The sequence below is a fragment of the Mobula birostris genome, chromosome 18, assembly GCF_030028105.1.
Source record: "Mobula birostris isolate sMobBir1 chromosome 18, sMobBir1.hap1, whole genome shotgun sequence".
Taxonomy (NCBI): Eukaryota; Metazoa; Chordata; class Chondrichthyes; order Myliobatiformes; family Myliobatidae; genus Mobula; species Mobula birostris.
The window spans coordinates 50,391,356-50,407,256 of NC_092387.1; the positions used below are offsets into that span (position 1 = coordinate 50,391,356).

At 41.4% G+C, this 15,901-nt stretch overlaps 1 protein-coding gene across 2 annotated transcripts in view; it reads right to left on the bottom strand.

The window, feature by feature from the left end:
* Window positions 1–566: 566 nt before the first annotated feature.
* The window catches only part of dnajb12a (DnaJ heat shock protein family (Hsp40) member B12a), a 47,274-nt gene continuing 31,939 nt past the window's right edge, over window positions 567–15,901 (bottom strand). Inside the window, exons 5-9 of one of the 2 annotated variants that reach the window (XM_072282649.1) lie at window positions 9,853–9,929; window positions 7,048–7,157; window positions 5,718–5,890; window positions 1,702–1,855; window positions 567–931 (exon numbers count right to left, since the gene is read on the bottom strand). In XM_072282649.1, coding sequence (XP_072138750.1) covers window positions 1,734–1,855; window positions 5,718–5,890; window positions 7,048–7,157; window positions 9,853–9,929 — 482 coding nt within the window. In that variant the 3' untranslated portion in view covers window positions 567–931; window positions 1,702–1,733. Of the gene's footprint in view, window positions 976–1,701; window positions 1,856–5,717; window positions 5,891–7,047; window positions 7,158–9,852; window positions 9,930–15,901 lie in introns of both variants that reach the window. The other variant, XM_072282647.1, reaches the window with a different exon arrangement.

Genomic DNA, 15,901 nt, shown 5'->3' on the forward strand with positions numbered 1-15,901 from the left:
AAATTGATTTCTGGGATATTGTATATAATTTGTGGACATCAGGAAGCCACTATCAATATGCGGGAGACTCCCGGAACTTCTGGGAGAAGTGGGATGTCTGTCAGTCCTTCTCTGTGTGTAGCTTTTCATCGATTTCATTGTATTTCTTTATTCTACTGCGAATGCTCGCAAGAAAATGAATCTCAGAGTAGTATAAGGTGACATGTACTGTACATACTTAGATAATAAATTTATTTTGAAAGTTAAACTTTATTCCTTTGAATAAAAAATATTTCCGATGAAGAGAAAGCGTAACCAAATTTGAACCAATTTGTTCAAAAATAATGTAAAGGAAACACGCAACCAGAATTGGAAAGCTGAAATTAACATCCTTCAAAACCTGTTGAAACTAAAAGGAAAATTTAAAATTTTCAGAACAAAGATCGATATATCTTTTGTTAGGTAATAATATTTAGGGTTATGGAACTAAGCTGGATAATGAAGGTAAAATACAATCAGAATCATACAACAGGCTCAAAGGACTAAGTGGCCACAATTGTGAGCAAATGAATGCAGAGACAAAGGTATTTGTCACAGTACAGATTTATTTCTATAGAAGAGCAAAATAAGTTACAACTGATTTCAGCCCCTGCATAAAGTACAATGTATATACAACTATAAATAATTCCCAAATCATTAATTTAACACATTTGTTTATTTGTTCCATTAGAAGTGACTAGTGCACATGTACAAACTTGGTTCATGCGTCATGTTGTCTCTCCTTTCAGTTGTCTCAGTCTCTGACTGAATCCAGTGTATTGTAGCTTACACAGCAGGGTGCTGCCCAAGAGACCTCAGGGGCTTTTGATCCAGTTCATGAAAAAGTTCAGAAGGAGGGTGCTCATAGGCTGTGAGTATTTTCAGCACTGATGCTGGCTAATCAAAATCCAGTCTTAAGACAAATTTCAAAGATATTTTTTTAGTAATCGTCTATCGCTAAATTAAGTGAGAAGACAAAAAAGGAAAATAAATAATTTAAAAATATAACAGTATTTGTCCAACAAATCTAGATCAACTATATCCTTTGCATAAAAAACTGTTCTTTCATTTCTTTCCTTTAAATATTTTTGTTGAAGACACCACTTCTTTATTCTACCAGTGCTTCTATAATCACGGATGGGCACAAAATGCCTATCGCAAGTTACAATATTTTGATCCAATCTTTACACAGCTGGCAAAGAACGTATAACTTAAAAGGAAATAGAAGCTGTTTGCCTTTGGCAACAGAGTGTTTCCAAATTGAAGTTGGTTAATTTGCAGATGGAGCTCAGTAACAATGGAGTCTTGAACAGCAACAGACTGCCTGATCTATGATTTACCAGTACGTTTCTAAATGGGAAGGGCAGATACTCAGTTTCAGACCAGGGTGATTCAGTAACAGGAGACAAAAACTACAGACTCTCGAAATCTAAAACAAACTTAGCAAATGTTGGAATTACTCCAGCAGGTCAAGCATCATTAGTGGAAAGGAAAAGTTTTCCCACATTTGTTGCTTGACCCATTGACTGCTTCCAGCATTTTCTGTTTCTGTTCTGAGTAACCTCCTCAGTGACTTGGCTTGGAGGCTTTTCAGTGTGCTAATCTTTTTTCCTCTGTATGTCAGATACTTCACCTAGATAAAAGGAATGACAGTAAATGAATTATGGAGTCTACTGGACATACCTGGTCTCTGGTTATTCCTGGAGCAGGCTGTCCTATCCGGGTAGAGAAGCCTGAACTTCTGAAAGTCTGGTACAGCTCGGTGTGCTCATTTTCTGGGCTTTCTGATAAAGTTCTACATCTCCAAAGTACCGTGCACGATACAGTAATCCCTCTTCTGTAGAAAAAGAAATAAACTTAGTCGAGAGAGAATATCTATTTTTGTAATCCATTATAAATTGGGAACTATAAATATACTTCTATCTATATATTGAGATCATAAAAAGGTGCTGAAATTACATATATTCAGAAGCCACTTTATCAAGTACGCCTGCTCATTAATACAAATAGCTAATCAGCCGACCATGTGGCAGCAGTTCACTGCATAAAAGCATGCTGACATGGTCAGGAGGTTCGGTTGTTCTTCAGACCAAACATCAGAATGGGGAAGAAATCAAATCTAAGTGACTTTGACTGTGGAATGATTGTTGGTGCCAGGCGGGCTGCTTTGAGTATTTCAGAAACTGCTGATCTCCTGGGATTTTCATGCACAACAGTCTCTGGAATTTACAGAGAATTGTGTGAAAAACAAAAAAAAAAGAGATCAGTAGACCCGTAGGCGAAAATGCCTTGATAATGAGAGAGGTTAGAGGAGAATAGCCTGACTGGTTCAAGCTGACAAGAAGGCTTCAGTAACTCAAATAACCATGTGATTTGCAGAAGAGCATCTTGAACACATAACATGGTGACCTTGGTTTACTGAGGATGCCTTTACATGCACCATGTAGAATGGTGTACAAGAAAAAGATCTGAAATACATGGGACTACTATGCCAAAGATGGATCAGTATTAAAATTAACTGATTGTACAAGAATGGCAAATAAACAGGATTAAGTGCAAAGATCACAGAGAGGGGATCCCAACCACAACCTCACCATAAAACCTGCAAACAAAGGGGGCGCTGTTGCAGTTGAACTAGCTTCTATCTCGCCGAGGCCAGAAGGCAACTCTCACACACCTCTTCTTACTTACCCCTTGAAAAGGACCCCACTCAGGACCATCAGAAATTGTCTCCAACACCAACATTAACCTCATCAACTCTGGAGAACTCCCATCCACTGCCACCAAACTCAATTTCCTTAAACCAAACTGCTCATTTCCAACTTCTACCCAACATCCACAAACCTGATGGTCTAGGTAGGCCTATTGTCTCTGCCTGCTCCTGCCCCACAGAACTCACTGTCTCCATTCTATTGGTTTAGACCCTTCCCACCTACATCCGTGGCACTTCACATGCTATCAATCTCAACAACAACTTTCAACTCTCTGGCCCTGACCACCTCATTTTCTCCATGGATGTCTGGTTCCTATACACTTCTATCCTCCAACAAGAAAGCCTTAAAGCTCTCTGCTTCCTTTTCAACAAAAGATCCAACCAGTTCCCCTCTACCACCACCCATCTCCATCTGGCAGAACTAGGCCAATGGCCCCAGCTAAGCCTGTCTTTTCATTGGCTACGTAGAACAGTCCATGTTCCAAGCCTTTACTGGTAATGCTCCCCAACATTTCCTGTGCTATATACACAAAATGATGGAGGAACTCAGCAGACCAGACAGCATCTATGGAAAAGAGTACACAGTTGACATTTCGGGCCGAGACCGTCCTTCAGGACTGGAAAAGATGGGGAGAAGCTGGGGCGGGGAGAAAGAAGTACAAGGTGGCAGGTGATAGGTGAACAGGGAGAGGGGGAGGGGTGAAGTAAAAAGCTGGGAAATTGATTGGTGAAAGAGATAAAGGGCTGAAGAAGGAGGAATCTGATAGGAGAGGACAGAAAACCATGGAAGAAAGGTTAGGAGGAGGAGCACCACAGGGAGGTGATGGGCAAGTAAGGAGATAAGGTGAGAGAGGGAAGCAGGAACAGGGAATGCTTGAGGAGAGGAGGGGGCAATTTCTGGAAGTTCAAGAAATCAATGTTCATGCTATCAGGTTGGAGTCTACCCATATGGAATATAAGGTGTCACTCCTCCAGCCTGAGTGTGGCCTCATCAGGGCTTTAGAGACCATGAACTTCCTGTGCTACACTGACAACTGCATTGGTGCTGCTTCATGCACCTATGCTGAGCTCATCAATTTCATCAATTTTGCCTCTAACCTACACCCTGACCTTATACTTATTTGGTTCATTTCTGACATCTCTCCACCTGTGGAGACAAACTGTCTTTTATAAACCTAATGATCCCCATGGCTATCTTGACCATATCTCTTCCCACCCTGTCACCTGTAAAAATGCTATTCTTTTTTCTCAGTTCCTTTGCCTCCACTGCATCTGTTTCCAGGATAAGGTCTTCCTTTCCAGGACATCAGAAATGTCCTCTTACTTCAAAAAATGGAGGTTCCCTTCCTGCACCAATGATGCTGTCCACACCTGCATCTCCTCCATTTCCCAGACACCTGCACTCACTCCATCTTCCCACTGCCTACAGGGTTAGAGCTCCTCTTGTCCTCACCTGCCACCCCATGAGCCTCCACATCCAAAACACTATTCTCTGCAACTTCTACCACCTTCAACAAGAAGAACCTACAACTAAACACATCTTTACCTATCCACTACTCTCTGCTTTCTGCAGGGATTGCTCCTCCATGATTCCCTTGTCCATTTGCCCCTCCCTTCTAATCTCTCCCCTGGCACATATTTCTGCAAGTGGCAGAAATGCTACAACTGCCAATTCATTTCCTCACCTACCTCCATTCAGGGCCCCAAGGCGAGGCAACATTTCATCTGCGAATCTGTTGGGGTTGTCTATTATATCCAGCACTCCCAATGAGGCCTCCTCTACATTAGTGAGACCGACGTAAAATGGGGGACTCTTTGTCGAGTACCTCCACTCAATCTGCCAAAAGTGGTATTTCCTGGTGGCCAACCATTTTAATTCCTATCCCCATTCCCATGACCTCTTCTTTTGCAACATGAGGCCACTCTCAGGGTGGAGTCTCGGTAACCTCCAACCTGATGGCAAGAGTAGCGATTTCTCCTTCTGGTAATTTATTTGTTCCCTCCCCCTTCCCTCTTCTTCTATTCCCCACCCTGGCCTCTTACCTCTTCTCCTATTCCCCACCCTGGCCTCTTACCTCTTCTCCTCACTTGCCTATCACCTCCCCCTGGTGCCCTTCCTCTACCCTTTCTCCCACGGTCCACACTCCTCTCCTATCAAATTCCTTCTTCTCCTGCTCTTTACTTTTCCTATCTACCTGGCTTCATCTACCACCTTCTAACTAATCCTCCTTCCCCTCCCCCCACCTTTTTATTTTGGCATCTTCCCTCTTTGTTTCCAGACCTGAAGAAGGGTCTCGGCCTAAAACATTGACCTGCTGAGTCCCTCCAGCATTTTGTGTGTATTGCTCAGGATTAATTGCAGGAATGTAGTTGCTACAACAAAGGTGCCCAACAGTTGGTGTGGCCTTGATTACAAGAGAAGTACAAGTCAAACCTGTGGAACAAGTTATAGCTCTTTAAATAGTGATATGGAAATTTTATTGTCTATCAAAACTGGTAAATGTAACCTTCATTTAGACAAAGAAACTGCAGATTTGGAACCTGGAACAAAAACTATAATGCTGAGAAAAACTCAGGGTGTCAATGTTTCGGGTCAAGACCCTACATGAGGCAGAAAGGGGAGAGGAAAGATTGCCTATATAAAGCAGTACAACATGGTGTGGGATAAAGGCCAGTAGGTGTCCAATGTTCACAACCCTGGATTAAAAGCTACCCATGCAGAATATAAGATGTTCACCTCCATTTAACCTTTCAACTAAAGTATGACATCACCCTGAATTAGGCAGTTCCAAACACTGGAGTGGTTCTGACACATCTTGAAGCATTAATGGCCCGACTCAGGAGAAATAATCCCAGCCACGAGCTCTAAAACATCATCCTTGCTTGGTACACCTTCCCTGCACCTTCTTCTCTCCACCCTCCTCCCATCCTAAAGTTGAACTCCCCTATCACTCCTCTTATCCCATCTACCTCCACTGTTACTCACTCTGTTGTTTCTCCTTCCAGCAGTTATTCCGCAAGTTTGCAATGAAGTCCTCTTCTACGTTCCGTTCCACCAGCTTCAAGTTCTGTCCTGTATATTCTTCTGCAAACTTATCTGTCACAAAATAACTCACTCCCAATACTTCTGTTTTCCGTCTGTAAATGTGACCAACAGACCTGGAAACAAACAATATCTTGAGATTAGAATACTTTTATAGATGTCAAAGTGTTATTACTACTAACAGGTCACAGTACATACAAATGTTCTCATTTGGATTGGTGATTACAACATTTTCTTCTTTTCACAAACAAGGGAAAATCTGCAGATGCTGGAAATCTGAGCCACACACAAAAACTGCTGGAAGAACTCAACAGGCCAGGCAGCATCTATGGAAAAAAGTATAGTCGAGGTTCTTCTTCTTTGTGCTTTTTTGTTTGCAATCTCCTTTTGAGAATTTGATGTCCATCTCAAGATTTATGATAAGCAATTGCATTTTATGATTGGAAACACAAGAGATTCTGCAGATGCTCGAAATCCAGAGAACACCCTCAAAAAATGCTGCATGAACTCAGAAGGTCAGGCAGTATCTATGGGAAGGAATAAACAGTCTATATTTTGGGCTGAGACCCTTCATCAGGACTTACAGTATGTACAGTAGTTTATGAAGGTATGTTGGACATCTTTTATATCATCTCCACTCAGTCCCAATAAATTTGGGCATCAGTGGGTGTGAACTCACTTTAGCCTACCATTAATTGGAATATCCTGCTGGTAGTTATGTGCATACCTCAGTAGAACTTTATAATGTGGCTTAAAAGGAGCAGAGAGAGAAGACATTTTTTAATCGAACCTATTTTGTTGGGTGGAATTAGTCAATCTTCCTGTAAGGATGCAGGAAATCAAAAGCAAAGTCTGCTTTGGGTGGGGGAAGGGGTCTAAGAACCCAACTGGGCGCATTTGACAAGCTGAAACATTCAAGTCATTCATCCACTTGCCATTGTTGCCAGATGCAAGGGTGGTCATGAGGAGATTTTTCTGCTCCATTTTAAATAGCTTGTTCTCCTTTCACAGTCTCCTTCCCATTAATATTGATCACAAGGACTGTTAAATATCATTCGTTTTCACAATTTAATTAAAACTTTCAAAGTAGCATATGGCCACTTTGATCACTTTATACTATGGTAAACTTTGCTTTTTTTGTTCTAATTGTGCTCTGTTTTTTAAAAAATATGTACAATTTATGTTACACGGGAGTAACATGTTTTTTTAAAATGGTAGTTTATACACTCTTATCCAGATACAACCCCATGACATGAACTCAGGATTTACTTACGGTCTGTGGCTCAGACTGTATGGCGGGCTTGACACCATCATTTGACTGATCACAGAAACAATGACCAGGATTAAGATCGGCATTAATTGCACAAAAAGTGCCAACCCACCCTGGAAAAAAATAAACAAAATTACAATTGAATCGATTTTGTGGCATTTATATAGTAATAAATGTTGTATGTAAAGTCTGCACCGCAGTGTTTCCACATGGTATCCAGAAATCTATCAAAAGTTTGGCCGCATGAAATGTTAAATCTCTGTTTCAATGAATGGTGCTTGACTTACTGAGCATATATAATATTTTCTCCTTTTACTACCCATGGTAATTGCTTGGAACATTCCTAATAACATATACTCAGAGGCCACTTATATAGGCACAGGAGCGCAGCCTGGGTTCTGCACACCACTGCTGTAACATGTGGTTATTTGGGTTACAGCTGCCTTCCTGTCAGCTTGAACCAGTCTGTCATCTCTCACTAACAAGGCATTTTTGCTGCTCACTGGATGGTTGTTGATTTTCACAGATTTCTTTGTAAACTCCAGTGACTGCTGTGCGTGAAAATCCCAGGAGTTCAGCAATTCTGAGATACTCAAATCACCCCATCTGGCACCAACAATCATTCCATGGTCAAAGTCACTTGGACCACATTTCTTCCCCATTCTGATGTTTAGTCTGAACAACAACTGAACCTCCTACTTTTATGCCTTGAGTTGCTGCCACATGATTGGCTGATTAGATATTTGCATTAGTGTACAAGCTTACTTAATAAAATGGCTGCTGAATATATAGTATTCTGGCAGTTCCAACTGGAACCCCAACATAATTTATTTTATTCATTTGTCAGGATATGGAAGTCACTGTGGAGACAAACAATTATTGGAATTACTAAGTGAGTTTGATATGACTGAGTGGCTCACTGAACTGTTCCTCTTCCTGAGGGTGGTTAAGAGTCAAACACATCTGTGTGGGACTAGATTCATATGTAGCTCATGCCAAGTACTGTTTTTTTTCAAAAAAGAGCATGAGTGAAATAATTAAAGGAAACAAATAAAACCATAATTCCTGTAATGTGTGTAGATTCTTCTAAAATTCACGTTTCAGGATCTGAACATCTTGTTTAAGACTAGCATTTATTGCCTCTAACTGAACTATGTGGTCTACCACCATTTACGATGCTATTTAAGAATCAACTATTTGGGGCAGGTCTCGAGTGGGTAAGAATGGCAAACTTCTCCCCTCTGACAACATCGGTAATGGGATTTTAAGGTAATTCAGTGGTTTCTATGGACATCATTATTAAATCTGGTTGTTGTTTTCTCCAATATCATCCAAATTCTGTTCCCAAAACCAACTTGGTCTCCAAATTGTTAGTCTGGGCCACTGGGTTATTTGTTCAATAACTCTAACTGCTTGTCCATGACCATACTGCCAAGAAACATCCAGTCAAGAGGGAATGCTGTTGTGAGATTTACCTACACCTTAATAATTAAAACCCAGACTTTGCAATATGTAGATAAGTGTACTACCATTGTACAGCATTACTCATTTGGTGACCCAACACCTCTCCGATTAGATCATATTTATATGGGTATTATCCACCCAGGGGATGGGTCACTGAACACAGGTTGCTCATCGTTTTGAGGACATGGTAGTGCAGCTGGGGTATCTACTTAAGCCACCATAGTCCTTATGGTATTTTATTGGTGGCACCAGGTTGGGAAATGCAGATTCTTAAGCCCAATAATAGATCTCCATGTACAGTGTAAAAACAAAGCAATGAAGTGCAGTCAAAGGCTTTTTAAGAAATAAAAGTACAGATCACATTAAACAAATGCATTTTGACACATGCTCTGTTCACCTAAATCCACAACAAACGGAATCCCCTTTTAGGCAAACCATTTAATTCTGTCCATCATTTAGGTCAGAACATTGTTAAACGCTGCTGGTAAATGCAAAAGTTACTCATCACTGCCAAGTAAGGTAGGAACTTGTTTGATAATTGAAAAATTGAAAATATTCTAGAAGGATTGTAATTGCAAGTCAATAATCCTTACAATGGCAATACATGCCAAATATCAGAAACAGCTTTACCACATGACAGGTGAGAAGTATAATTGTCATCTACAAGTTATAACTTAGCTTCTGCCTTATTATTTCTGATACAGAATATTTATATGAAAATTGTAGTTAAGTCCTTTAAATTTTAAATACACAGAGCTGATGGAGATGATGGCATATGGTGATGTAGTGCAGTCTGCTTCATCACCTTCTGGACTCAGAGTAAATAGCCCACTTTGTCTCTCCTAAATTGAATGGGGGATTTGCCTCTCTACGGAGGGAGGAAAAGAGCCAGGAAAAGGATGCAATGATACATATAGGTTGCATAATGTGGGATTTCATTGCCTTAACTTAATAGCCAGTCTTTCCTGAATAGTGGTCCAAAGACTACAGACAAAAACATCTATGTCTGGCGTTTAATCAAATTCCAAGGCAACACACAGTAAACAAATTCTGGGGACAATACAGCTATTTAAAATTATGAGTTCAAACATAAAAGCATTGGTCAGGGAGCTAATGTGGGCATGAATTTAAAAGAATGAAGAGAGAGGCAAGAAGTATAATCCTGTTTATGCAGAGAATTGTTGGCACTCAGAAGTAGTGGTGGGGTCAAAATCTGCCTAAGGAGATAGGATGAAAATGGGATTTAAAGCTATATTTCAATGGCATGGCATGGGACTGTGTGAACAGCTCTCACAGGCACAAAAAGATGAGTGGCTGCATCATTCTACAGTTCTATATACTCACATCACCATGCTGTTCTCGTCGCTCGGGTCTGTGGTACGTGTAACGCATTCGCCCATTACTATATACATGAACATTACCTGGGGGTGGGGATTGGGAGGGGTGGATGGAAAAATATTAATTACAATATGAAGAGGACATTCAGCCTCCCGAGATGTGCAGTGAGATTAGAGTGATTATTCCTCTATTAATAAAATTAAAGCATAATTAACATATATTTATATTAGATACAAATGAAGAAGCATCCCTACTTCTGATCCTGTTTTATTAGAGACTGGACCGCTAGTTGAATGGCATCTCCTCTCACAGGGTTATGGCTTGACTTTCAGCAATACAGTTATAGAATCTATTTTGCCTGTTAAAGTCATGCTGCAGAAAATGATGCTGCTGTTCCTTTAGGGGATCCTAAAAGCAATAGCTTTTAGGATACACATTCAAGGCAATTTAATCTTACTCAAAATATTCAAAATAGGTGTCATGAAAAGTGCCTCATTCTGTTAAATATCAACCCTTCCCCTACCAATTTTTTCAAAATTTGCATGATTTCTATCATATAACCACTGCCAAGGAGTGAGGAGAGAGACCAGGACAGGAAGGACACATAGAAGAGAAACAGTAGAACAGATTGTCTTACACAACTATAGTTCAAAGTAATCACTGTAAAAGCTGCTTTGAGTACTTTGCAGAGACTTAAAAGGTGCTGTATACATGCAAGTTTTTAAGCTTTACGACAAATCAGAACAGCATCAAAGACATTAGGTCAAAGAGTCATAGAACACTACAGCACAGAAACTAGACCCTCAGCCAATTAGTCCATACCAAACTATTATTCTGCCTAGTCCCACTGACCCACACCCAGACCACAGCCCTTTATACCCCCTCCCCATCCATGTACATATCTAAATTTCTCTTAAATGTTGAAATCGAATCTTCATCCACCAGTTCCACTGGCAGCTCGTTCCAAGTAATTCAGGTATCCTCATTTTAAATAACCTTTCATGCTCTTCCAGTAGTGCCAGGTAATGAAACATACCTAGCTTTGCCAGCCAGTGACAGCATCAAGGAATCATACTTCAGATACAGCAAAAACCTGGTCCATCCACCCAACCATATTTCAGAATCATAATCAGGTCTATCATCACTGACATATGACGTGAAATTTTTTGTTCCATATAAACGTGTCCATGAAAGCTCCTTCAATCATAAAACAACAGCTACTCTTTTATTTTCCACTCTGCAAGTCCCCAGGCTTCCTAAGGTCACAAAGCCAACTCGATGTCAATCAGCACAAGGACAGGCTCAGACTAAATCCCTGCATTCCCTAGAAACCAATGTAAGGCTACTCAAAATTCAGTTCAGGTATGGCCCCTTGAGAAGTAGAAAATATTCATGAGTTGAGGCTCAAAGTTAGATGCATAGAGGCCAGAAGAAGTGATGGGAATGAAATAAGGAGATTGTGAAATAAGAGACAAAGACTCTATATTTATTACGAAGAGGCTAATTATTTTGAATGCAGGAAACGTAACTGGAATTGAATACTAAAGCCTGGTCAACTCTAAAATAAAGTAACATCTGAAAAACAAACCAAAATACTGACAGAAGTAGGACCTACAATTCAATATGTGGAATTACTATACTGACAACTGCATTGCTTCCTGACTGTATGAAACATCAATTTTATCACCTTCATTACTTTCACCCCATCCTCAAACTCGTGGACTATTTCTGACACTTTTCTGAAATTTTCTGTCTCAATCTCAGGAGACAAACTGCCCACTGATATTTACTATAAACCTGCTGATTCCCACAGGTACCTAGACAACACCTCTTCCCACTCTATCTCTTTTCCCCTGTTTCTCCATCTCTGCCATATATGCTCTCAAGATGAGACCTTCCCTTCCAGAACATTTGAAATGTCCTCCTGTTTTAGGAAACTTGGCTTTCCTTTTACTGTGATCAATGGACCCCTCTCATATTTCTCCATTTCCCCATGTTACTGCTTCATCCCATGTTACTCTGGTCCCTAGTCCTCACTTTTCAAGCTACTAGTCTTCACATGTAGCACATTGTTCTTTGTCATTCCTATAATCTGCAATGGGATCCCACCACTAGTCACATCTTCTCACCACTTTTTGCCTTCAGCAGGGATCATCCCCTCTGCGACTCCCTGTTCTGCTTCCTGGCACCTTCCCCTGCAACCGCAGGAGGTGCACCAATTCTTGCTCCACCTTCTCTTACCTCCATCCAGGGTGGATGGAGGGCAGGTGGAACCAGATGGGGAAAGGAGGTCTAGTGGATGAAATCTGTGGGTAGTTGTAGATGAAGATGGGGTCTGAATGAGTCGGGTGTTATGGAAAAAGGAACGGACCTCTGTTCTCTTCCCCATCCATCTCCAATCCTCTGAATTTTCTTCCCTTCAGCCCCCATTAGCCATTTTCATCTCTCACCCCCTCCTGGTTTTGTCCACCTACAACCCACCTCCTTCACCCATTCCCTATCTGGTTCTGTCTGCCCTTCATCTCTCCCTGAAAGGTTTCCATTATCACCGTCCTTACTCACCAGATCTCAGCATTTGTAGATGTTCCTGCTTATTGCCCTCCAGCAGCTGTCTCCATCTTCACTCTCCCTTCTCCACCTCATTCCATCTTTCTCATCATTTTCCCCCCTCCTTGGTCCACTTACTGGCCTCTGTTCTCTGTCTGATCCCTCTAATTTTCTTTATACCAGCTAGTCCCTCTCTCCAATCTCAGTTCTAATGCAGGATTTCAATTGAAAAGTTAGTAGTTCTTCCCCGCACCCACCTCCCTGGGATGCATTTCAACCAACTAAATTCCTTCAGCAGTTTGTTTTTCAGCATTGCAATTCAAATTCTGAAAAACAAGTAACTAATTTTTAAACTCAAATACTTACTTTAAATTCTGTATTTTCACCGTTTAAAAGAGATTTGAACCCATTTCTCTTCTGGTATTACTACTACCATTTATATAACATTTATTTATTTATTCATTGACATACAGTGTGGAATAGGCTGCCCAGCAATTCCCCATGTCACAACATCCAGTTTTAGTGAGGGTCGCGTGCCCTCATGAAGGTGTGGACTTCTTCTGACGAAAGGCCACAAAAGCATATTTGGTGCAAAGGTGTTTATGCGCACGACAAGGTGAAAAACTTTTAGAAAAAAGTGCAAAAAATATTTACAGTGAAAAACAATGGCAAAATAGTAAAAATGACAAAAAGGAGGAACACAGATATATACCAGACTTTTAGGGCTACAGCTTCCAAAACCTTAGTCTGAAGTCTCTCCCTTTCCCTCTCCCTCTCGCTTCTCTCCCCTCCTCCTCTTTGATATTGTTTGCTAGCTTGCTTTCATATTTCACCTTTTCCCTTCTAATGATTCTTTTAGTTACTCTCTATAGGTTTTTAAAAGCTTCCTTATCCTCTACCTTCCCACTAATTTTTGCTTTGTTGTATGCCTCTCTTTTGTTTTTACGCTAGCTATGACTTCTCTTACAACATGCTGGAGGAACTCAGCAGGTTGGACAGCATCCATGGAAACGATCAGTTTAGCGTGTTGTGAGTTGAAACGTTGACTGATCTTTTCCATGGATGCTGCCCGACCTGCTGAGTTCCTCCGGCGTGTTGTGAGTGTTGCTTTGACCCCAGCACCTGCAGAGTATTTTGTGTTTACTATGACTTCTCTTGTCAGTCAGGGTTGTACTATTTTGCCATTTGAGTATTTCTTTGTTTTTGGAATACATCTATCCTGCACCTTCCTCATTTTTCCCAGAAACTCTCACCATTGATGTTCTGCTGTCATCCCTGCCAGCAGCTCCTTCCAATTTACTTTGGCCAACTCTTCTCTCATACCACTGTAATTTCCTTTACTCCACTGAAATACTGCTATGTCAGACTTTACTTTCTCCCTACCAAATTTCAAATTGAACTTAATCATATTGTGATCACTTGTTCGTAAGGGTTCTTTTACCTGAAGCTCCCTAATCGCCTCTGGTTCATTACATAACACCCAATCCAGTATAGCTGATCTCTAGTAGGCTCAATGACAAACTGCTATAAAAAGCCATCTCACAGGCATTCAACAAACTCACTCACTTAGGATCCATTACCAACCTTATTTTCCCAATCAACCTGCATATTAAAATCTCCCACCACTATCTTAACATTGCCCTTTTGACAAGCTTTTCTATCTCTTGTTACAATCTGTGATCCACATCCCAGCTACTATTGGGAGGCCTGTATATAACTGCTTTTGGAACATCTTTGGGATGCTCAAGGAAACCAGTGTACTGGGGCGAAACCCACATGGTCACACAGAGAAAATGCAAATTCCACACAGACAGCACCAGAGACCATGTCTGGACCCAGGACAATGGTCCTGTGAGGCAGCAGCTCTACCAGCTGCCCCACTGTACAACACAAAGGCAATTCATCTTCTCAGCCTTCATAAACTCCAATCATTTCAAATGTGATCGTTTTTCATAATTGCAATTCCTCTCGAATCATCAGCTGACTTTTAACTTATCCTATTACCATTATTTTTGCTTTGTCCTCTCATCTCTTTTTTTATTGAATCCCTCTTGCCTTCAGTCCTTTTTCTTTCTATCCATCCCCACCTCTGTAACATTTAACTCTTGTGACATTTTAAACGTTTTCTAGTTCTGTTTGAAAATTATCAACCTGAAGTATTAACTTTCTTCCTCTCTGTATGGTGTTCCCCAAGATGCAAAATGTATCTTGACATTCTATTTTTAGTTATTTTAATTGGGATTAAAGAATAAACATCAATAACAATCAATAAATAATAAAAGTGGTTGGCCAAGTCCAACATGGGACAGCCGGGCTGGGGCTTGTCCCAAAGGCTCCTCAATGGCACAACGCAACATCAGTGCAGAAGAGATGACTCGTGGTGAGGAGTTGAGAAGACAGGAGGAGGCAAAGCAACACACCAAGGCCGTCTCAATGACTAAGCAGGGCCACTGGACTAATTGGGAAAGCCTGGAAAAGAGGAAACTTAGCTGGTGTGACATCTGGGAGATGGAGGGATCTCGGCTAAGTTTTGTCATCAGAGCCACTTATGACCTCCTACCCACACCCCAGAACCTGAACCAGTGGTGGGGAGAAGACCCCGTTTGCTCTCTTTGTCAAGCACCCGGATCACTAAGGCACATTTTAACAGGATGCACCATGAGCCTCACCCAGGGGCAGTACACTTGGCGGCATAACCAAGTTCTCAGACAGCTGGCATCAATCTTGGAACAGAGGCGAATCACCACAAATGCGCTCCCACAAACATCAGTAGGAAATGTCCACATTACACGATTTGTACCAGCAGGCCAACCTCCAGAGCACCATATAACATCGAAAGATGTAAGCATTCTGCAGGTTGCTCGGGATTGGAAAATGGACATGGACTTGGAAGAAAAGCTTGTGTTTCCTCCAGACGTTGCAGCTACAACACTCCAGTCAGACAAGGTCCTGTGGTCCACAACAGCCAAGCTGGCATATGTTGTGGAATTGACAGTACCATGGGAAGATGGTGTCGAAGAAGCTTATGAGAGGAAAAAGACCAAGTACTCTGAACAGGCAACTGAAGCTGCCCAGAATGGCTGGAAGACCAAGATTTTCCCTGTAGAAGTGGGATGCAGGGGATTTGTTGCTACATCTACGACCAGTCTATTGAAGAAGATGGGGGTGAGGGGTCACTGCCTCCAACAAGCAATCACGTCCTTGTCAAATGCAGCAGAAGAAAGCAGCAATTGGATTTGGATTAAAAGGAAAGACAACAACTGGGCTGCAAGATGAAGACAGGAGGGTACGGAACTGAGGGGGGTGTATCTGGGACGCCAGGTAGCACCGTTGAGCCCTCTGGAGACGTCGTGGACCTATCAACAAAATGTCAATGAAGGAGGGTGCCCACCTGATGACCCCAATGACGTACCTACCCTTCCTCCTTGTCACCACTCCAAACCCACTGCCAACAGCGAGAGTGCCAACTTACCATAGGGATTGAAACATCAAGTCCTAGTAGCTCTAC